Source organism: Rhinichthys klamathensis, unplaced genomic scaffold, assembly GCF_029890125.1.
Source record: "Rhinichthys klamathensis goyatoka isolate OS25496 unplaced genomic scaffold, OSU_Roscu_1.1 h1tg000015l_1, whole genome shotgun sequence".
Lineage (NCBI taxonomy): Eukaryota > Metazoa > Chordata > Actinopteri > Cypriniformes > Leuciscidae > Rhinichthys > Rhinichthys klamathensis.
This window is the reverse complement of record NW_026606567.1, coordinates 3,333,816-3,356,930: the sequence shown is the minus strand read 5'-3', so window position 1 is coordinate 3,356,930 and position 23,115 is coordinate 3,333,816. Positions and strand designations below refer to the sequence as shown.

At 36.8% G+C, this 23,115-nt stretch overlaps 2 protein-coding genes across 5 annotated transcripts in view; both read right to left on the bottom strand.

The window, feature by feature from the left end:
• Nucleotides 1-9,718, bottom strand: part of LOC130069279 (Na(+)/H(+) exchange regulatory cofactor NHE-RF2) — a 29,351-nt gene extending 19,633 nt beyond the window's left edge. Inside the window, exons 1-3 of the mRNA XM_056233066.1 lie at nucleotides 9,628-9,718; nucleotides 9,110-9,345; nucleotides 7,437-7,679 (exon numbers count right to left, since the gene is read on the bottom strand). Coding sequence (XP_056089041.1) covers nucleotides 7,437-7,679; nucleotides 9,110-9,316 — 450 coding nt within the window. The 5' untranslated portion in view covers nucleotides 9,317-9,345; nucleotides 9,628-9,718. The remainder of the gene's footprint in view (nucleotides 1-7,436; nucleotides 7,680-9,109; nucleotides 9,346-9,627) is intronic.
• Nucleotides 9,719-13,147: 3,429 nt separating this feature from the next.
• sun1b (Sad1 and UNC84 domain containing 1b) overlaps nucleotides 13,148-23,115 on the bottom strand; it is a 42,062-nt gene continuing 32,094 nt past the window's right edge. For all 4 annotated transcript variants that reach the window (XM_056233009.1, XM_056233001.1, XM_056232992.1 and 1 more), the window contains 8 exons: nucleotides 22,777-22,820; nucleotides 22,541-22,685; nucleotides 22,144-22,410; nucleotides 20,831-20,915; nucleotides 20,631-20,746; nucleotides 16,652-16,819; nucleotides 16,431-16,523; nucleotides 13,148-13,330 (listed from right to left, as the gene is read on the bottom strand). In XM_056233009.1, coding sequence (XP_056088984.1) covers nucleotides 13,214-13,330; nucleotides 16,431-16,523; nucleotides 16,652-16,819; nucleotides 20,631-20,746; nucleotides 20,831-20,915; nucleotides 22,144-22,410; nucleotides 22,541-22,685; nucleotides 22,777-22,820 — 1,035 coding nt within the window. In that variant the 3' untranslated portion in view covers nucleotides 13,148-13,213. The remainder of the gene's footprint in view (nucleotides 13,331-16,430; nucleotides 16,524-16,651; nucleotides 16,820-20,630; nucleotides 20,747-20,830; nucleotides 20,916-22,143; nucleotides 22,411-22,540; nucleotides 22,686-22,776; nucleotides 22,821-23,115) is intronic.

The window sequence follows — 23,115 nt, the reverse complement described above, 5'->3', positions numbered from 1 at the left end:
CAAATTAACAACAGAATAAACAGCAAAACACTAAATACAAACAATAAACAAAACAAAAACAATAAACAAAACTAACAGTAAACACTGAAACTAAATAAAACAAACAAATAATAAACAGTAAAACACTAAATACCACACTAAAACAATAAATAAAGCAAAAATATAACAAACAAACGGTAAACAATAAGTAAATGAAACAAATAAACAAACAAAAGAATAAACAAAACAAAAACTGTTAACACAAAAACTAAAACAATAAATAAAAGAAACAAATAATTAAGAAACAAAAGCATAAACATTAAAACACTAAATAAAACACTAAAACAATAAATAAAAGAAACAAACAATAAACGGTAAACATTAAAACAATAAATAAATGAGAATAAACAGTAAAACACTAAATAAAAACAAACAAACAAATAAATAATTAATTAATTAAATAAGTTTACCAGATTATCAAAACTTTGATATACCCAGAGTGTTGTATGCGGTGCTTAGCATGATCTTCATGTGCCGAACTTATATTATGCTATTTTATGAATGATATCTGTGAATATTCCGTACTTGTTATTTTTGGACAGACACAGATTCTGATAACAAAGTCTATATTTCCCTCTGTGTGGACCAGCAGTCGGTGTAATTCACACAAACCCTCTTCAAACGCTGCGAGTTTAAGGTTTCTACCCCTTCCTAGGACCCCTTCCTTTATGGCTCAGGACTCCCATATCAGCTCAAACACACACACACACACACACACACACACACACACGACTCCTCTGCGTCCAAAGACAGACTCAGTTTCCTGCCCGAGGAGTTTTATAAAGTCTTTACGCTTCTGAACGTGCTAATTTCTGACGCCAGTGATAATAACTGCCCTGAAGTTGCTGCATTATAGGTCATGTGACCCCGGGGCTAGTTGTCACACGGAAAAGTGGAAATCAGAAAAACATGGAGCCTGTTTTTAAGACAATAAGATACTTTTCATAAATTGTAGGTGATCACATTTATGTTGGGGTAAGATGTCACAAATTTGATATGTTGTCATTTTATACAAATTATCATCATGCCTATAGATTGAAAACATGCCAATTAAATCCAAATTGTACACCACTGTTCAAAAGTTCGGGGTCAGTAAGAATTTTTTATTTTATTTAGAGCAATTGATACTTTTATTCAGCAAGGATGCATTAAATTGATCAAAAGTGACTTTTATAAGGTTACAAAATATTTATATTTGAAAAAACTTTCTATTTATCAAATTCCTGAAATAATATAGCATTTCCACAATACTGTTAAGCAGCACAACTGTTTAATAATAAAACGTTTCTTGATCATCAAATCATCATATTAGAATGATTTCTGAAGGATCATGTGACACTGAAGACTGATGTAATGATGCTAAAAATACAACTTTTATCACAGGAATAAACTACATTTTACTATATATTGAAATAGAAAAATGTTCTTTTAAATTGTAACAATATTGAGACTTACCAACTTACCACCTTACCAACCCCAAACTGAACGGTAGTGTAGGTGATGCACACAAATGGTACTATTGTTTTGAATTTAAATATCTCAAAAATAAAGAACAAACTGAATTATTAAAGTGGCTAACCGACAGCGATAATAAATGATAAAAGATGACAGTAACTAAATATCACAAAAGAGCTCAAATATGACCCCATGTAGATCCAAATCACGAATGACTGTAAAGTGAGTTTCAGAAGACAAAAATGATGGCAGGGCGACAATTCAAAAACCTCTAGTAGCCAAGAGCAACACACAAAGACGGATAATTTACGTTAGAGGCACTAAACCTGGAACCCTGAGCAATGGTCAGATGGGAGTTTGGTTTCATGAGTCATCACTTTCCTACAGTCTACCGTCGTCTGGAGAAAGTCAATGGATGGTTGGAACAACTGTTAAACACTGAGAGGAACCATCAAGTCCAATGATAGGTCTGTATGGGCAACAATATCAGCCAATATGAGGCCACTGGACCGTGACTATCCTACATATACATAGCTAAACACAGTCTAGAGTGGTTTTTGAACAACAGCATACAGCTTTTCCAATCACCAAATCCAAAAACTGGACATTTCGGAGCAGAACATTTCCATGGCCTTCAAACAACTGGGCAATATCCACAATTCAACTCTATCGTTCATCCGAATGTTTATTACGCAAACTAATCTTGGAATTAGAACCGAAACAGGTTTTATAGCTTAATTAGAACATGATGAAGTTCCAAAAAGAACTCGTTATTCTCCAGTTCTGTATTTTAAAGAACATAGAATCCAAAACATTGATCTAAAGAACCAATGGAGCGTTTTTTAATCTACAACATAAAGCAATTAGAGAACCACATGAGTAATTTAAACACCATCAAGAACATCTCCATGTCATAATTCACTCACACCTTTTTTCTTTTGATTTTGGGGTGAATTATGACTGAAATGTTCTTGACAGTGTTTGAATCACTTGTGGTTCTTGAGTTGCTTTATGGTACAAGAAATTAGGCATTTTTACTATGTTCTACCTTCATTTCCCAAGGTTTCTCTTCGTATTTTATTCATCTTCATTGGCTCGGATTGAAAAATAAATCATTATTGCAGTGATTATTATGTTTCTGGCGTGTTATATGTTTGGCATCAGTTCCTCTAATCCTTCCCCTCCCTCATGTAGGAAGACGGATCATGGCCATATTCCAGGATGACAATGATTCATCAGGCTCAAATAGTGTAATAATGGTTGTGAGGGAACATGAAGAATCATTTTCACACATGAATTGGCACCTCTGAGTCCAGACCTTAAATTCACTGAAAGTCTTTGGGACGTACTGGAGGAGACTTTACAGAGTGTTGGACTCTTACATTGACAATACAAGATCTTGACCGAAAGTTGATGCACCTCTTGATGTTGGGATGTTATTTCCATCAAGAGGTGCATACATTTTTGGTCAAGATCTTGTATTGTCAATGCAAGAGTCCAACACTATGTAAAGTCTCCTCCAGCACATCCCAAAGACTTTCAATAATGATCCAATCATAGACGCTTAAAGGGATAATTCACTTTGAAATTAATTTTTGTTATGTTTTAGCTTACCTCAAGGGCATCCAAGATGTAGGTGTCTTTGTTTCCGCAGAAGTTTCAATTTTGATATTTTTAGGTCAAACTGTTCTTGTCTGTCAGTCATATAATGCAGGTCTATGGTCACCACCTCAAAGAGCATGCACAGAGAAGTCCAAATTAAACATGATTTAATGACTCGTAAATGTAAGTACACATTGATGGCCTAAGACACGAAACGAGCGGTTTGTGTGAGAAAACGAACAGTATTTATATCGTTTTTACCTCTTGTAACCACAGCCACGTCCAAGTGATCTGAGGGCGCGGGCGCTTCGGTCTGTGCAAGTGCCGGAAGTGATCTCTCGCGCGTGTACGTCACTCATTGTTTACACAGAGATTTCGGAAGTGTTACCTTTCACTGTGAAGATCTAAACATATTTAGATATACAGGAAATCGCAATGGAAGACGATTTCGATATATCAACAGACAACGTTGAATTGTTTTCACAACCATATTTAGATCACTTCCGGCGCTTTCGCAGACCGTAGCGCCCGCGCCCTCAGATCACTTGGACGTGGCTGTGGTTACAAGAGGTAAAAACGATATAAATACTGTTCGTTTTCTCACACAAACCGCTCGTTTCGTGTCTTAGGCCATCAATGTGTACTTACATTTACGAGTCATTAAATCATGTTTAATTTGGACTTCTCTGTGCATGCTCTTTGAGGTGGTGACCATAGACCTGCATTATATGACTGACAGACAAGAACGGTTTGACCTAAAAATATCAAAATTGAAACTACTGCGGAAACAAAGACACCTACATCTTGGATGCCCTTGAGATAAGCTAAAACATACCAAAAATTAATTTCAAAGTGAACTATCCTTTTAAGCCTTTGCCTATTTAAATCCAAAGAGCGACTTTTTTTTTGTGGCCGGGCAATGTGTATATGTGAGTAAAATCAAGTGTGAAGGGCTTATGATGACAAGCTCTACTGATGGGTTTCAGAAACAGCTTCAACACGTCTCTCTGTTTGGACCAAGTTGGCTTCTCCGATGTTAACAATTTTACTGTCACAGTCAGTATTATCACACACACATGTGGCTGTTACACACACCCACCCTCTCACACGCTCTGTCTTTCCCACTCGGCAACATCGTATTGAAACAGCACTGGATTATGTAAACCCATTTGGAAAGTGGGCTGTAAGTGAGAGCAGATGTTGGATGTATGCATTAGGCTGAGGAAAAGACAAATATATTTGAGATCCTACACAAATATTGCATTAACAGAATAAAGATGGTCATTTTTTGCCATGTGATATCTTCAAACATGATCTACACTTGCTTGTCTTCCTTGTTAGGTGCACATGTTCAATAAGCAGACTCTTAATGCCTGAACAAGCATTACACTTCAGCAATTACCTTGTCCAGCAATGTTTGAGCTACGGACATGAATGATACATCAAATCATGTGGTGTGTGGAGGAGAGATGTGCTAGCAAGCCTACATCTTTATGTGATAAAACTGAGCAATAAAACAATACAATAGGTACAAATATTTGACTCTGAGATTCGCTTCGAGTAAAATTAGTATCTGTACACAGTATGTGGTGTTGATGCATCAGGAATAAGACAGTCTTGGAAAGCATGAGTGGAATAATCACACATGGACAGAATCTTTTATGCTTTTAAATGGCCAAAATCCAAGAGCAATTTTCCGGAATATATAAGCAATGGGAAACATGATCAATGTCCTGGAGAAGCTTGTCTCACATGCAGACTTACTGCAAAACTATTACAGCGTCACATCTTGGTTACACCGACCAACCATGACAGAGCCCACAAGATAATATCTGAGCCACAAACTGTCATTGAACTCATTATTTAATAATAATACTCAATGAATTAACCCATTAATCCATAATTATAGCAGTTTATATTATATCCGCCAAGCACATTTTCTCTGACACACTAGGAAAAACTAATTGATGAGCTCTAAATAAACTGGAACTATGAGAACTGGGTCCAACTCTGGGGATGTCACTCAGTCCAGATGTTCAGCCTATCTTATGATGCAATGACCTTGTTTACATTTTAGACCAGGGAAAAGGGCCAACATATCATTGTGGATTAATCGAAAGGTTGAACAATCTTAAGGCCATGACCAGGCAAACACAGATTCAACATGTTTAATCGGCAAAAACAAGCGCCCACCAACGGTAACAGATGCCGACGAGGGTTAACACACTGATCCGACAAAACTAGAGATGCACTGATGTATTGGCCGATTGTTTAAAAACAGCCCATGATCAGGGACGATTTTATTCTGTCAATCAAAAGGGGACGGAAAAACATGTTCCGACTGTAACTATGAATTTAGGGCAAGTTAACGAACAATTAACAGTTAAAAAATAGCGATGTTAAAGCAGACTCTTTTTGACCCTATGAATCACCCGTAGTTCAAGTAAGGGTTGCCAGGTCCGCGGTTTTCCCTACACCAAACATTATTTGTAGCGCCTGCCATCCAACAATTGCAAAAAACGCTGTGCCTTGTTACTTCTGTTAAGAAACAAAGTCTCAGCTTTCAAATGATACCCATTTTATCACGGATTTCAAACAATAAATGCCGTTTTGACGCTCTTAAATGTGCCTCAGTTCAAGCGGAAGTGCAAGTCTTTTCTTCCACTTTATTACAAGTTATAGCAAGAAAAAAAACATGCATTAACATCAGAAGATATGTTGAAAGATACAGTACAACTTACCAAAAATTAATCATGTCTCAGCGTTTCAACCGTGGGAAGACGTCAATAAAACAGCTTGGGTTATGATTGCATCTACCTCAGGAAAGTTATCGAATGTTCACAGTTGGTTAGTTAGCTAGAAAAAACACTAGAGAAGAGCTTATTTACTGTTAATTCTATATGTATGTTTGAATGAATTTGTCATGAAGACAAGCGCTAATGAAAACTACTTTGAAACATTTCAATTTTTATCCGAGTATAATTATATTATATCTGAAAATAAATACCAGTTGAATGTAATAGCTCTGTAGTTAAAATCAAACCTCTAATATTATAGTAATGTCCCAAATGAGAGGGTTTCCCGTATAGATTGCAGCATTATTTCAGAGAGATTTTGTTTCCCTTAAAGGGTTAGTTCACCCAAAAATGAAAATGATGTCATTAATGACTCACCCTCATGTCGTCCCAAGCCCGTAAGACCTCCGTTCATCTTCGGAACACAGTTTAAGATATTTTAGATTTAGTCCGAGAGCTTTCTGTCCCTCCATTGAAAATGTATGTACGGTATACTGTCCTTGTCCAGAAAGGAAATAAAGACATCATCAAAGTAGTCCATGTGACATCAGTGGGTTAGTTAGAATGTTTTGAAGCATCGAAAATACATTTTGGTCCAAAAATAACAAAAACTACGCCTTTATTCAGCATTGTATTGTCTTCCGGTTCTGTTGTCGATCCGCGTTCAGTGACGCTGCTGACGTAAGACGCTGCTGACGTGTATCTGGTGCGCTCGTGTATTCGGGTTCAAATAAATATGGCTGGGGAAAAAAATGCAAGTCTTCCTCTGTGTCGAAATCCTTAGACATGTTTGCGAAGATTGTTTTGTTTACAGCGTGCATCTCCCTCAGACTGTAAACGAAGCTCGGGCGCACCGGATTAACATGTCAGCCGCGTCTTACGTCATCAGCGTCACTGAACGCGGATTGACAACAGAACCGGAAGACAATACAATCCTGAATAAAGTCGTAGTTTTTGTTATTTTTGGACCAAAATGTATTTTCGATGCTTCAAAACATTCTAACTAACCCACTGATGTCACATGGACTACTCTGATGATGTCTTTATTTCCTTTCTGGACAAGGACAGTATACCGTACATACATCTTCAATGGAGGGACAGAAAGCTCTCGGACTAAATCTAAAATATCTTAAACTGTGTCCCGAAGATGAACGGAGGTCTTACGGGCTTGGAACGACATGAGGGCGAGTCATTAATGACATCATTTTCATTTTTGGGTGAACTAGCCCTTTTAGAAACTCAAACTATCGGTTGATAACATTCTGAATAATCGGCTATCGGTATTAGCAGAGAAATGTAGTATCGGTGCATCTCCAGATAAAACCTGTCCGTCGCCGTTCGTCGGTGCAGTGTGAATTGGCCTTTAAAAATAAAGCAATTCTTTATTGGCATCAATGGTTCCATGGAGAACCTTAAAAAACATCCATGGAAGCTTTTCCACTGGAAAAAGGTTCTTAATAGTGGAAATAGATTATTAAAATGGGGAAAATTTTTAGGTACGGTTCACTGAAAGAGTGTAGTCAGATAGTGAATGGACCCACACACCTTCTTAGGAGCTCGTGACGGAGGTTTCCTGATGGGTTTGGAGATCTCGCTTCGTTTGGACACGGATCCATTGCCCTGTTTACTGGTGGACGGAGAGGGTGAGGGGGTCGCGGCTGCAGGGCTGGTCGGGATGGCCATGTCCTCGGTGCAGGTGAGACGCAGGCTTCGGAAGTACTCGTCGGTCTCCCGGTCAACCACCAGCAGTCGGGTCTCATGATCCACGGCTTTGATGCGCTGCACCACCTGAGGAGCGGAAGAGACGGCAAAACTGCTCATGAACACATTTGTGCTGCTATTTTTGATGCATCAGGATTCTTTGATGAATAGGAAGTTCAAAAGAACAGCATTTATTAACATTATAAATGTGTTTACTGTCACTTTTGATCAATTTAATGCATCCTTGCTGAATAAAAGTATTAATTTCTTTTAAAAACCATCTTACTGGGCCCAAACTTTTGAAGACGTGCTTTCACGCTACCATTCACACGGTTATTCACACGGTTATCACACATCCTCCTGTCATAACTGGAACTGCATACATATTAAAAATTCCAAGACTTTAACATGTAACATGTGCACCGTGCAGTACATGCGCGACACTAAACACAAAGAAATATCTAGTCATATAGTCTACGTCAGTGCAAGTCTATCTAGTCAGTGCAACTCAAGAAATGCGTGGAATTTCATTGTGCATTCACAAGTCCACAGGTTTCTGATACGCAAGTAGGCTCTTTATTTTCCATGCAAAGTTGTTTCCAAAGGCCAAACCTTTTTAGCTCAAATAAATGGATTTCACTCTCTGCCGTTTATACAAACATACCAGTCAAAGGTTTGGACACACTGACACATTCTCATGATTGTTTGCACATTTAGAACAACAACAGTAAAAGTCATTGAAACTATGACGTAACGCAAATGGGAATGATGTTGTGACCAACCCTCTTATATTTGAGTTTCAATGTCTGTCTTTAAGTGTCTTTGCTCTGCTCATTCTGCATATTTATCAACCTTAGGATGCTTTTAAACACTATATAAGGATATTTTATTGAAGCATTTTTTTCCTCCCTTCAATATCCACTTAAACTCATGCATTTCATAAAATTTGAGTTTTAGAAGGACATTCATACAATTTATATTTGTATACAAATCTCATTTCAAGCATTACACATATGATAAAAACCAAAAAGTTAAGATCATCATGACAAACATACACAAACGATTAAAAGGTTGGACTGGAGTCAGTAATATTTTTATGCTTTTTTTTATAAATACAGTGAAACAGTAATAGTTTCAAATATCGTCACAATTAAAAATGACTGTTTTATATTGTATTTTCACTTTTCAGCATTATTACTCCAGTCTTCAGCGTCACGTGACCCTTTGAAATATAAATCTTTTCGACCATTGTAAACGTCTTTACTGTCATTTTTGATCAATTGAATGCATCCTTGCTAAATAAAAAAATCTTACTGACCTTAAACTTTTGAACGTTAGTGTAGTGTAAAACTAATAAACTGCATAGCCTATATCACGTAATTACCTCACAAAGCAGCATCATGGCCAGTGTAATGTGAAGTGTTATGAGGGCGGAATATGCAGAATCAGCACAGGTGTGTGTGTGTGTGTGTGTGTGTGTGTGTGTGTGTGTGTGTGTGTGAGAGAGAGTGATGTACCTGATGGTGTGTCTCTCGCTCCACGTTCTCGCCGTTCACCTCCACCACACGGTCACCCGCGCGCAGTCCCGATGCCTCAGCCGGGGACGCGCGCTCCACTTTCCGTATGTACTGTCCGGTTTTTCCTTTCTCTCCGTGCAGATGAAACCCGTATCCGCTCTCTCCTTTCTTCATCACACACAACCGAGGCTTCAAATCACTAGCCATTATATTCCGCTTTTGTCTTCACATCCAAACTTGTAATAAAATCCAAGCGTTATATTCCGAAAAAATAAAATAATAATAAAAAAAAAAAAACCCGAAAACTTACGGCAAAAGCATCTGCAAATGTTTACAAGCAAGCATCGTTGTCGGTTCTATATGGTCAAGTAGTGCATAGTCCTCAGTGTATGTACAATAATATGCATGCAACTGCAAGACAATAATAATATATAATAGACAAAAAGCAAGAAAAAAAAAAAGTGTCCAAATCGATCAAATGCTTTTCCAAAGAGAATGCAAAAGTGGTGACTAACTACCTGTGGATGTTCCTAGACGGATGCAAAACTCCTGTGTGCGACATTGTGCCCTCGGAGAGAGAAACGCATCTGTGTGGTGCTGCTGAACACTGACACGGTGTGTGTGGTGTGCAGTGAGTAAGACCGCCCATTCACAGACAGCAGAAATGCGCAGAGGAAAGTAGCGAAAGAGCCTTTGCATCAGTGCTTTTGGGTCCTTACACAAAGAAGAGGTACAGTCACTTTAAGAATAAAAGTGGACGCTTGTTTTTTGCACACGGTAGCCTAAAAGTTAAACAAAACATGTGATAGATAGATGCTGTGAATTATACAATTATCGATTGTAAAGGGAATTGAAGTTCTGGGTAAAAAAAATAAAAAATAAAAAAAAGGAAAAAAAGTCGAGAATTTGTTTTTGTCTTGCGCAACGATTCGGCGGCACGAGCGTCCGTTATATATGAAGTGTTATGAGGGCGGAATGCAGGGTCAGCACAGGTGTGTGTGTGTGAGTGATGTACCTGATGGTGTGTGTCTCTCTCTCTCTCCACTATATATATACATACATATATATATATATATATACATACATATATATATATATATATATATATATATATATATATATATATATATATAAAAACAAATTAAAGTGATAGATAAATAATTAACACTTCATTTATGGTTTATCGATAGCAGTTGCAATAACGTCATTGTTCTGTTATGGTTGTTCTTGAGCGAACGCGATTTTAATTCGTTTTCGTTTTAATATTTGTTGGTGAAAATGAAATGTTTGAATACACACTTTCTCGAGGAAGTCTGTTCTACACCTCTCACAGACTTCTTTTGTGGAGAGATTAAAGCCTTTATTTTTGGGTCATAACCCCATAATTCGCACCCTGCAAAGCAACAATCCAGTAACGCATCTGGCATTAACAACTTGCCTACAACACAAGTCCCACTCATCAGCACATGGACGGAGAAGAGAGGTGAATGACCAGAAGAGAGAAAGTATTGGAGTTTATAACACCGTCTCATGTGCAATCTCTCATAAAATATAAATAAATCATATGAATTTGAGAACATTTCGGATCACACAATCCACATATAGGACAAGCGCGCGCACATTGAGGAGAATAGCAGCCTGGTTGTGCTGCACTCTGCTGGAGAAAAAGGGAACTACTATCTATCTATCTATCTATCTATCTATCTATCTATCTATCTATCTATCTATCTATCTATCTATCTATCTATCTATCTGTGTATCTATCTGTGTGGATTAAAAATGCAAAAAGGCAAATTTCTGGAACTCCATTTTAGTGAAGCTCTATAAAAGTATCCATCCTTGACATTTCTGTAGGTTCTCCCAATTTATTATTTAATAAGGGTACACGATGTCTCTAAACATTTAGTTATAAAGGCCTACCCAGTTAATGTTCATGTAATGTTCTGTGATGTTGTTTCTTACTCCTCCCTGGCCTTATATAATAGCAGGTCAGCGTAGCAATTGAGATACATTGAAATATAATTTAGAAAAGAGCAAAATGCAAAACGAGGGCCATCATTCGCTACATGCATGTGTTAGACGGCTGGCAAACAGAGGAGATTACCAACACTCAACCATGTCTTTCAGCAGGTTTTGACAGATTTGAACAGTTCAACCAAAGACTGCAATATCGCTGGGGTCATACTGAAATTGCAGTGTTTCAGTGCCAAAAAAGCAGTTTTGAAGGAGCGCACATCATTTTAAAGTACAAATGAAAATGAATCTTTCATAATACTCACCCTCCTCATGTGGTTCCAAACTTGTAACACTTTTTCTTACATAACATAATGGTAAGACTATAAAAATATAAACAATTTAGATTTTTCCGTGAACTTATTTTAACCACTTCAGCACACTTCAATAAAAAAAATACAAATATCCTCAAAATTAAAGTTCTTTACTGGTACAAGTCATAGTACTGTAGCCATTTTATAACGACCGGAAAACAAAACTAAATATAAACAGACCAATTTGCACTGAAAAGCATTTTACAAAACACACCGCACAAAGTCCTATTTCTCAGCTAAAATTCTGTAAAATAAATAGTCACGAACAAATCAATAGTATTTTACAAACGGACTCTTAGAGGTCAACATAGTGTTGACGACACTGTTCTGCAAATGAACCCCTGACTTTTTAAACGTATCCAATGAATTACATAGGACTTGTGCAACTTACATTTCCTTTATAAAGACAGAACAGTGCGCTGTCTACTTTAACTCAAAAGCTTGACAAAAACACAATAAAAAGGAATATAATGATGATGATGAAGACGACAGGGCGCACCCCTTTATGTAAAATAAACACTGATATAAGTCGATTAAAAAGGACTAATTACAATAAGTTACATTCCTGCGGAGTATCGTGACTGCGCTGTGATATTACTACTGACGAGAGAAACAAACAGTGAGTGAGTGTTTTATGTCCAGTTTTGTTCAAATGTACACATATTAGTCCACATGCTCATCCATAAACATCCGTTCCCCGTCCGTGGAGATTTCCATCTGAGCTCAAGCTAGTGTCTCTTACAATTTATGGCTGTTATCAGTTTTTCTTCTTTTGTACAAAAAATAAAATACTGTCTGGGTCATATTTCACACTGAAAATAATATCAGCCCTAAATGGCACATACAAATAACACAACTGTGATTGGTAGCTTCAGTCAGCATTATAAAGTAAAAAAGGACTGTTTTATGATGTTTTTTTATTTTTTTTTGCATCATCACATTATTGGAAAATTAAGAACATTTCCCTACAAAATGACCACATTATTATAATGCAAAAGAAAAATGTAATTGGAATAAATTCTCAATAATATTATTGAAAAATGACACTCAATAGTAATTTTTTTCAAGCTCTATTACAATTTAATTATTTAAATCAGAACAAATGAAAAAGCAGTAAAACAAAGGCTATCATAAATATATAAAAAATAAAACTTTTTAAATAATATATACTTTTGCATTACAGTAATGAGATTTTCTTTTTGTTGCTTAAATTTGAAAATAACATCACAATGCAAAAAAAAAAAAAAACTTAGCAGCCCTAATAGAAGATTGATGTAGTAAAAATAACTTTTCAAGGGGGAAATATGACCCAGACATATTCTCTAATCAGGGTAAGTGGTGGTAAAGGTTTTAAAAACGTCCCTCTTCCAGACTAGTCAAAGCGGCAGAGGCTGAAGTCGGATACTCGGATACTTACATTAGTGTGTCCTGAACTTCACACCTCTCTGTACATTCAGAAAACAAAAGTAAAATGAGAGAAGCGTGTTCTGTCTGAAGGCACAGATACCTCTACGGGGCAGGAGCGTAACACGGGGCCCGGCCGAAAGGGCATGAATCAGTGCAAGAACAGGGAAGTGGGAAGGAAACAAGTGGGAAATCCTTAGCTTGAAATGCATGGCTCTTTCCCGCTGTGCTCCTTGTAACTCTGTTTCGGCCATCATTCGTATTAAAAGTCTTAAAAACGTAGCTTGCGAGCCCAGTCTCACCCGAGCCGCATCAAAGTCCGAGCGTTTCCTGTATGTACATAAAGGGTGATATGGTACTGTACAGTGGGGCTTTATTGAGTGTGAGGTTTGCCGTGGACTCTGAAGCGATACAGGCAGGTGTAATCGGGATGACCCCAGTTCGACAGCACGCGCATCTCGATGATCTGAAAGGCCTTGTCATTCTTCTCCTGGGGACAAAAAGGCAAAATAAATCATGGTCAGCATTTCCGCTCACTGCCAAACCCTAGTACGCTGCTCTGCTGTCTACAAGGGCAGCATGCTAACTAAAACAGAACTACATACATGACTGGTACAGAACATAGACTCAATTTACAATTTATTCCAATTGAGTTTGACAGAAGCATGTTGCTAAGCTAATAACACTTGATTTTTTATTAATGCATTCTGGGACATGCAATGCTGAATTTGGCCAAAAAAGAAAAGTGCATGTTGCTAAGCTAACGACAAGATACTAGGAAACACATTCCGTGTTTTCCATTTTATTTCTTCTGGATTTATTTTTAATGGTTTAATTACATTTTCTTAATAAAAAAAAAAAAAAAGAGTTCTGTTTCATACAAATGTATTACCAAAAACAGTGGTAATCAAAAGAATATATAAAACATTAATAATGTAATACATTTTTTAAAATGTATTTAAATAATTTTATTTCTTGGCAAAAAAGTGTTGCGCAGTAGAGGTTTGCCTTTTAAATATGGTTGAAAAATTGTGATATTCCTTGAAAATGTTTCAATAAACTTTTATTATTATTGTTATTATTACCGTGAGAAGCAAATTTTACTGTACAATAGTAATATCAGGGTTCGGACTCTGTCAAATGAAATTCCAGGACTTTCAAGGACTTCAATCGGCACTTATCAAACAAAATCTTGATTATTATTTTTACTTATTGATGTTTCAATTCAGAGAGGTGAATCCATTGACCAGCGCTGGCAGGCATGGGAACTCACCTTAACCATTGAAAGGATATTGAAACTGATTTTCCCCCCCATTAATATATATGATTGACCTGAAGAATGAAAGTTGTATTATATACTTATCATATACTTAATATCATGCTCATAGCCATGGGAAATAGCTCTATATCTCAGACGGGCTACAGCGTTGATTTAGCGTGAAACAATTGTATTTTTTCAAAAAAAAAAAAAAAAAAAAAAAAATCACAATATTTTAAATTAGTGATGGACCGATACCACTTTTTTGCAGAACAAGATACCGATACTGTAACCGATTCCTGAATTTTCACTGCATTTGTAATTTTTAAATGTATTAGTAATAATCATATTAGTTGGCTTAATTTGTTTATCAAATATATATTTCTTTCAATTATTTGCATGCTTAATTAAGCCTGCTAAATTGCATTGTATGAGCTTTTGTTACTGTACATGCTATTGCTCTATCATATTTTATATTTCATTGAATAGCACAGCACATATTTAGACTAGAGCAGCTCCAGAAATGTCAGTGCTGAGAATTGGGTCAGTGGTACAAATGTTTAGACACCAGTGAAATATAAATAATTTAATCCAATTTTGATACTACAACAAAAACTGCCAGCCTAATTAATGTGAATTTAAAACATTATTAAAAGGTAAGCAGTCAGCAACAAAATAAGAACGAATAATCAACTTACAAATAAATACAATAGAACAAAGAAAGGCTACAAATTACTGGATAAATTAAATCTAGATGGATCTTTTGAAAGTTGAAAAGGGTAGACTATTTAGTCAAGAGCAGTGAGTAATTTATTTGTCCATTCATTGTTTGATTAACATTAAAACAGCAGTGGGTTTATTGAAGTGCTGCCCCTTTAAGACCGAATGCACGGACCCCATGGCTACGTTCACTTGATATACCTGACTTTGTTTACTAGGATACTCGCAAATATGGGCATTTTTACATAATTCTGTGTGAATTCCTCCGCACAAGCGCAAGACGTGAAAGACAATTCAATTCAGTATCCGCGCGCTGACACGCTGGTTTCCGGGGCGCGCGCTTTGGATGCTTGCGTTCATGGAACTTATTGACTGCAAACGTCCAGTAATAATGTAGGGAATCACTCGTTATACATAAATCAGGTAACAGGTCATGTTTTACTTTACTTGATTTAGTTGTCATCCAAATAACACAAGCTGAGTGAACGATTTAGCAATCAAGAGCATTCAACAGAACTGCGCTCTCTCTCGTCAGTTAACGTTAATAATAAGCTAGTACATGCCTTGTTTTATTTTCATTGCCATTGACATCCGACTAAACTACAAACCTTCCACTGATGTCTGTTTAAAGAGATGTGCTCGTCTGTGCTGCTGCGCGCTCAATCCACTGCGCGGTTTTCTCTGATGATCAGCTCGCGCACCACAGCTATGCGTTACTATACACACGCTGCCCGGTAGGCCTATCGGTTATTGGTATCAGAGCATTTTTACGAGTACATGAGCTCGGTATCGTTGCATCCCTATAATAATTCAAGCACTTTTCAAGTACCTCTTCAAAAATATGGCTGTTTTCAAGGGTTTTCCAGGACTTAAATTTCAAAAAGTCAAATTCAAGTACTTCAAGCACTTTAAGCACCTTGTACGAACCCTGTAATATACAGTATTTCTTTAATAATTCCTTCAAGTTAAAACAAACTGTGTTCGGGTTGTAGTGAAGACCTTTGAGTTTCTGTGTGTATCTGACATTAGTTTTATCAAATGAAATGATAAAATACTGGCCAAGACACATATTTCAATAGCAGTCTTTTTGTGGTTTAATATTCACAGACACAAGTCTATATCCCGATTAAATTAAGTGTTTAGCCCTACTTTTGAATGATCCAAATTTGACCAAATTATGTAACATCCAGTGTATTCCATTTTTATAACTGGATTAAGCGATTGTGTCTACATTTTCTGCATCGTGGAAATCACAGGACTCTAACCTCTGCCTTTAAGTTGCCTTAAAGGGCCCCTACTATGGATTTTTGAAAATGACCTTTCATGTAGTGTGTAACATCGCTCTAAGTGAATGAAAACATCCTGCAGTTTTAAGTTTTAAATCTGAAAGTGCACCGTATATAAAGTTATTGTCTTTCATAAGTAAGAGTCGACTCTGAGTCAATTAATTGTTTTTCAAACGAGTCATAAGCCGTTTCGTTGTGACGTCAAGAGGAAACATTAGCATATTGCCCGCCCACTTATTGCGTGCGCAGACACCAGGGAAAACTTGAACCCTGTAGGGGAGCATTGGACATCATACATCTACAAATTCTGTATGCATATATTTTACCATAACTGGGAAGATCTGGAGTGATTCTCCATCATCTTGATAGGTGTAGTCACCCAGCAGTTTCCCTTCTTCCTGGTATTCATCATCCAATCCCTGCAGATACAAACAGCACACCACTCGTGACTATATACCACTTCTTAACACAAAAACACATTTAAGCATCCAGCTAGAAATATGTGTGAGTACATGCTCATAAACCAGACATAAGCATGCATTCTTACATAGACAGAGAATCGTCGAGGTGCGCTGCTGATGTTCCCCGAGGGAGAGAGGCTTTTGGGAATATGCTCCAGGCAGAAGGAGGTCGGGATCACGCTTAAAGACAGCCTGATCACCAGATAACCCTGGGAGCCTTTAAATGCCCAGCAGTTGCCAGGGTACATGTCCGGCTACAAGGAAGACAGAAATTCACATCATTCATCTTTTTTTGGTGTCGAAAATTTAAGTTGAAAAATCACCCATCACCTGTTTATTTCATTATTTCTTTATTCTATTGTTTGTCATTTGCTCTTATTTCATTACTGACTACTTGTGTAAAAAATGTTTGAACTTTATATTAGTCAGGCTAGCAGTTTTTATTGTGATATAAAATCGAGAATTGTGAAATTTCACTAGTACGTAAAAATGTAGGGTGTCATAACCTTTTTATTAAAATACAAGGTTACAACAACGAAAACAATCACTTTTTTTGGTGGCGGGGCCAGTAAAAATCCTTGTCGTTGAGCCCTGCTATACTAAAGGCACAGCTAAATATAATATGTATTATAATGGGTTTATGTGAAGATTTTTTTAAAAGTTAACTTACATTAAATGTTGTTATATTTTCTAAAGCCTAAATGTTAAAAATGATGGCTTTCATTTATACTGTAATGTTGAATGGCTATAATTACTAATTTCATCCCCAGAAATTGTAATTAGTATAAAGATGCCATTAAACAAATCTTTGTGTTGTTTCTAGGGGTGTAACGGTACACAAAAATCACGGTTCGGTACGTACCTCGGTTTTAAAGTCACGGTTCGGTACGTTTTCGATACAGCAAAAAGTAAGAAATGCCAGAGAAATTTCCTATTTGTTAAAAGAAAAAATATTTTTTAAATAAGTGAGTTTTCCTACATCTTGAAACTTTCAGGTTTATAAATGGGGGTCGTCTTTGAAGGATGAACAAATAATGTTTTGGTCATCACATTAAAAATAATATTTAAATATATGAAGAGTTTAGATGCAAAAGCTATTTGAAATTTTCTTAGAATGATCATTTTTATCAAGCTTGTATATTTAAGTTCAGTAATTTCACTTAAATGGCAATGAAGATTGCCTATTAATTGTCATTTGAGTGAAATTACTGAACTTAAATGTACAAGCTTCATAAAAATTATCATTCTAATTTCTAGAAGAAAATTTCAAATGGCACTTATAGATAACCTGACTCCGCCAGATGGATTTGCTCCGCATATCCATCTGGAAACCTTCCGTTGAAGTAGTTTTGGTAAGGGGCGAAAATACTGGTTAGCTGATTGGCCTATGTTGGTGATAGACGGGCCAAATCAACCAATCAGATCAACGAAGCATATGACGTACTAACAGAGCGTATCTTTTCCTCTGAGAAAAGCCTCCAGAGCAGTGTTTTGCTCTTCTTTCAGTGAAGAAATACTCTGTAATTCCGATAAAACTTGCTCGATAGCCACGCTGATGCTAGTTTCATCCGCTGAAGCCGACATGTTCTTTAGACTGAACTGACGCGCTTCTCGTTGCGTCACACCTCAACCCGCCTCAAAGCCAACGCTGATTGGACGTTCGTTTGGTGAACTGCTCCCAAATTTTCTTTAACGGAAAGTATCCAGACTGATCTGCGAGTGAAACCTTGAAAGCTCGCGAGATCAGGATGGTCTCACGAGGCTAACTTATAGAGGCTTTTGCATCTGAACTCTTCATATAGGCTATTTATTTATATAATATTTGAGTTTTGAAGTGCTGGAAAAAGATGTGTTAAGTACTTGAAAGCATTTCACTCTTCCAGCCAAACTGGTTACAGTTAGTGTTGTTACTATATTAAATCCATGGTGAATGTTGCTGGTCTGTGGACTAGTATTACTAGTTCATTCACGGCACAATGTTTCTCCTGGTGTCCACGTCAGCGCTGTTTGATCTAATAGAGATCTACGGTTAATAGCTTCGAATGCTTCTCACTAGATCTCGCAGCGATGTTATTACTTCAGTGGCGAACTCAAATGTTTTCTTTACTGGATCTCTTAGCGCTGTGTTGTAACGGTTGTAACAGTGTCGCTTGATCGAGATCGGCTCCCGCTGCACAGATGTTGCTGCTCCGAACTGATAAACGATCCGTGAAGCACAATAGCGCAGTTTCGTTCCGGTTTCATTACGCTTGCCATTTGATGTTGCGCAACGTTGTGGTGATCGTGCCAGCGCGAATTTTGTCGGCAGGAAAAATGGTCCAAGGAATCGTTCGGTTTGTATGCGTACCGAACCGGAAGCCTCGAACCGAAACGGTTCAATACGAATACATGTACCGTTACACCCCTAGTTGTTTCTACATTAATTTGGAGATTCACTGTAAACTTACTTTATGTATTATGTTAAATGATAGGTGGGATTAATTGTGATTAATTACAGAATGTATGCAAACAATTCTTTTCTTCTTTTTTTTTTATCAGAGTGCTGATACTCTTACATTTATATTTATGGACTTAGTTGATGCTGATATCCGAATCAACTAAGATTGTATTCAAAGAATACATTTAATTTGGGAATCGAACCCCTGACCTTGACCTTGACATTGCTAGTGACATTCTCTACTGTTTAAGCTACAGAATAGCAGGGTTTCTGCAGGGTTTAGTCAGTCAAATGTAAGACTTTATAAGACCTTTTTATGACCATTATGATTTAAATTTATGACCTACACGAATTATGAAAAAATAACTTCCTTTCAAAAGTCTTTTTTTATTGACTTTCATTAAAAGTAACGTTTCATTATTTAAAGATTCAATTTTTTTAATAGTAACAAACTAAAGGCTCCCTTTCCCTAAGCATCAATAACACAGGAACAACACTTAACAATTATCACGATAATATATCAGCCAATATCGATAATTATCACGATAAATGTCAAATCTTTATTTCTTTCAAGTTTAAAGGCAGATTTTTGCTCCTAACTGAAAGTTGTAGAAACCAGAGCGTTAATTTGTGGTTTTAAACTACTCTTTATTGTCAGAACATATTATGACAAACACTTGCCAAACACGAGAACATTTCACAAATATGAGGTAGAACATTCAAACGTCATTTTTCCTTAACAAAACTTATATCTTTATTGGAAAATTAATTTCTTAGTTTCTGCATGTGCTAATGGGGGATATTGTTTCAAGTCTTGAACCAGGTTTGTGTTGCCTGACTTTGATGGCACGTTTCTTCATGAAATGTATGAAAAACAGTATAGCCTAAATACATTAAATACTGTAATTATATTCCATTAGTCCTTTAATACATTGTCTACATTAATAATATAATACAATTCAATATGTATATCCCACATTTCATGGTGCAGTTAATATTACTAGGCTAACGTTACAGTAAATAGATGGTAAATGATGGGAATTTGTAGACGGAAAAGCTTTCTGACTGTATAGTTGCGCACTGTGTTTCTCATGTTCGTCAGCGCTGTTTCATCTGCCTTTAAACTGGTTTAAATCACTGAGACATTTGTGTTCTTCGCTGAACTCAAGCGCTTCTCACTGGATCTCGTGACCGAGGCCGATCAGAGTAAACGCGTCTGCTCTAGTGAGCTCGCGCTGCCGTTTGGACTTTGAGCCGAGCGGATAAACGGTCCGTGAGGCGCGCGCGGTTCAAATGAGTTTCGTTCCGCTTTTGGCGCATAAACATTATCGAACATTTATCGAACTCTTGATATCGTTTTATCGAGAAAAATTATATCGCGATAATGAATGAATGAGCATATCAATTTAAGACGTGGCTAAATGTAATTTATGACCTTGTAGGGAAAATCCGGACGTTTTTATGACTTTTTATGGCCTAAAATTCTTATTATTAAATTTAAGACGTTTTATGACTTTTTATGACTCCCCGGAAACCCTGGAATAGTTGCATATATTGATATGCGTGATGCTGGTTCAGGTTATCTATCACTTCAAGTACAGTACAAAGTGTGTACTTTAGGTCTGTACCTGGATGACAGCACGTGGAGACTGTGAGAAGTACCACAGTGGGATCCCAAACAGGCTCATCAGTGCCGTCTTTGTCTCGTACGTCTCGGAGCAGCGCGTGCTGAGAATGCTGCCACCTGCCAACACACATCAGTCTTGTGTAAAAATGTCTTTAAAGGGCCAGTGATGTTCATATGTACGTGTTTTGTAGATGTGCTTACCTCCAGACTCCAGAGCATAGTCCACCTGTCCGGTGCGGTCCTGGGAGTACAGCCTTAACGCACGCTGGACAATCAACTGGACCTGCTGAGATTGCGGGGAAACACAGTTGGTATTATTTCAGAGATTTTAAAGGCATCTTAAAAGGGGTATGAAAACATACAATTGAACGAGAAAAAAAGGGTTTCCTCAAATATGGCCACTTAAATTAACTTCAATTTGTGCTAACAGCTGCCATAATCGTTCTTTCCTCTTCACATGATCAAGTCATACACATTCTAACAGATTGGGTGTCATTTGATGTGTAATAAACTTTACATCTGTTGTTAAGATATGAGGGTGGAGTCTACTTTGAAAGAGCAAGATACATAACACAACTGCTCAAAAGTTTGGAGTTGGGTAGGATATGTTGTAATGTCTCTTTTTTGAAAGAAGTCTCTTATGCTCAGTAGAACAGTTAATATTGTGAAATATTATTACAATTTATAACTTTTCTATATTAATATATTATAAAATGTAATTTATTCCTGTGATCAAATCTGAATTTTCAGCATCATTACTCCAGTGATCCTTCAGAAATCATTGTGATATGATGATTTGCTGCTCAAGAACATTATCATCATCAATTTTGAACTGTGTACTGCTTAATATTTTTGTGGAAACCGTGATACATACATTCAGGATTCTTTAATAGTTCAAAAGACAAGCATTCATTTGAAATATAAATCTTTCGTAACATTATAAATGTCTTTACTGTCACTTTTGACCTTGCTGAATATAAGTAATCATTTAAAAAGAAAAGAAGAAAAAGAATTCATACTGACCACAAACTTTTGAACGATAATGCATAATTCACTCTAAAAAGTAATTCAGCAGACCTGCTACCACAACTTTTAAAAATTCGAATTTATTGATCCGTTTAAGTTTCAACAGTTATTTTGTTGAGTTATGTTGACTTAAAAGTTAGACTACCTGAAGGCAAACACTACATTGACTCTATAAGCAATGACATCGCTGATGCCAGTGAAAAGTAATTTCTTACTTGTTCATTAAAATTACAAGCTAAATAAGTTACATTTAGCATATGCTAATCTAGCTGCAGATTTGAAGTAAAATAGATCATTAATTGGTTTCAGGGCTACAGCTCAAGTCATTTTTTTGAGTAATCAACTTAAAAATTTGCATTTGCCTTAGAGGAACTTAATTTATAATATAATGTAATTTGTTGTTTTAATACAATTTAATTAGAAGTTTCCATAGCTCAAAAAAACAATTTTTTTTAATCAACCCAACGTTATTTTTTTTAGTTTTGTACCTCCTCTGACATCCCAGCAGCCCCAGCGGTGTGGGCGACAGTCTGAGTAATTGTTTCAGCGGAGGACTGCTGCTGTTTGCTCTCCTGCATCTGAAGAGACAGGTTTCCCAGAATGCTGCGCTCCAGGGTCATGAGGATCGCAGTGAGGTCAGAGGAGCGTGTGTACTGAGATGCCAGCCACGGCAAGAAGGGCTCGGGAATCTCCATTTCACCCCCGTTTCGGCCGTACAACAGAGCGTACAACTCTTTTTTCACCTGTGCCGACACCTGGGGAAGAAATCAGAGTATATATATATATATATATATATATATATATATATAAATATAAGTAAAAACCCCAACAGGATAAGTGTATTATATTACATAAACATATATATATTATATAAACACTACACACCGTTTCATGTATGGTGTCGAGCCGGTTGCATTTCCCCCGACATCCCATCACCCCTTGCAGGTCTCCTCTGATGCGGCCCAGCTCCGCTTCCAACCTCTGAACCTCAGAGAGCAAAGCATCATGGTTCTCCTGAGACACTCCAACACTGCAGAGCAAAAGTTAAGAGCGGACATTAATACTGAGACAGGAAGTGCCCAGAACAACTACATTTGCTGGTAATTTTTAAGCATGTCTACCTGACAGAGGCCTGTTCTGGAGTCTGCCGTGTTACATGGATTTCCTTTGAATGAGAAGAGAATTGAGACAAAATTAGATGAATGGCGAGTAATTTTTAAATGAAATTAATAGTTTTAACATTCATCAGAAATGTTTCTTGAGCATCAAATCAGACCATATTAGTATCATTAGGATCATGTGACACTGAAGACTGGAGTAATGATGCTGAAAATACAGCTTTGCTCAAAGGAATAAATTACATTTTAACATGTATTCCAATAGAAAACAGTTATTTTAAATAGTAATAATTCACTATATCAATGTTTTTACTGTATTTTTTTTTATCAAATAAATGCAAC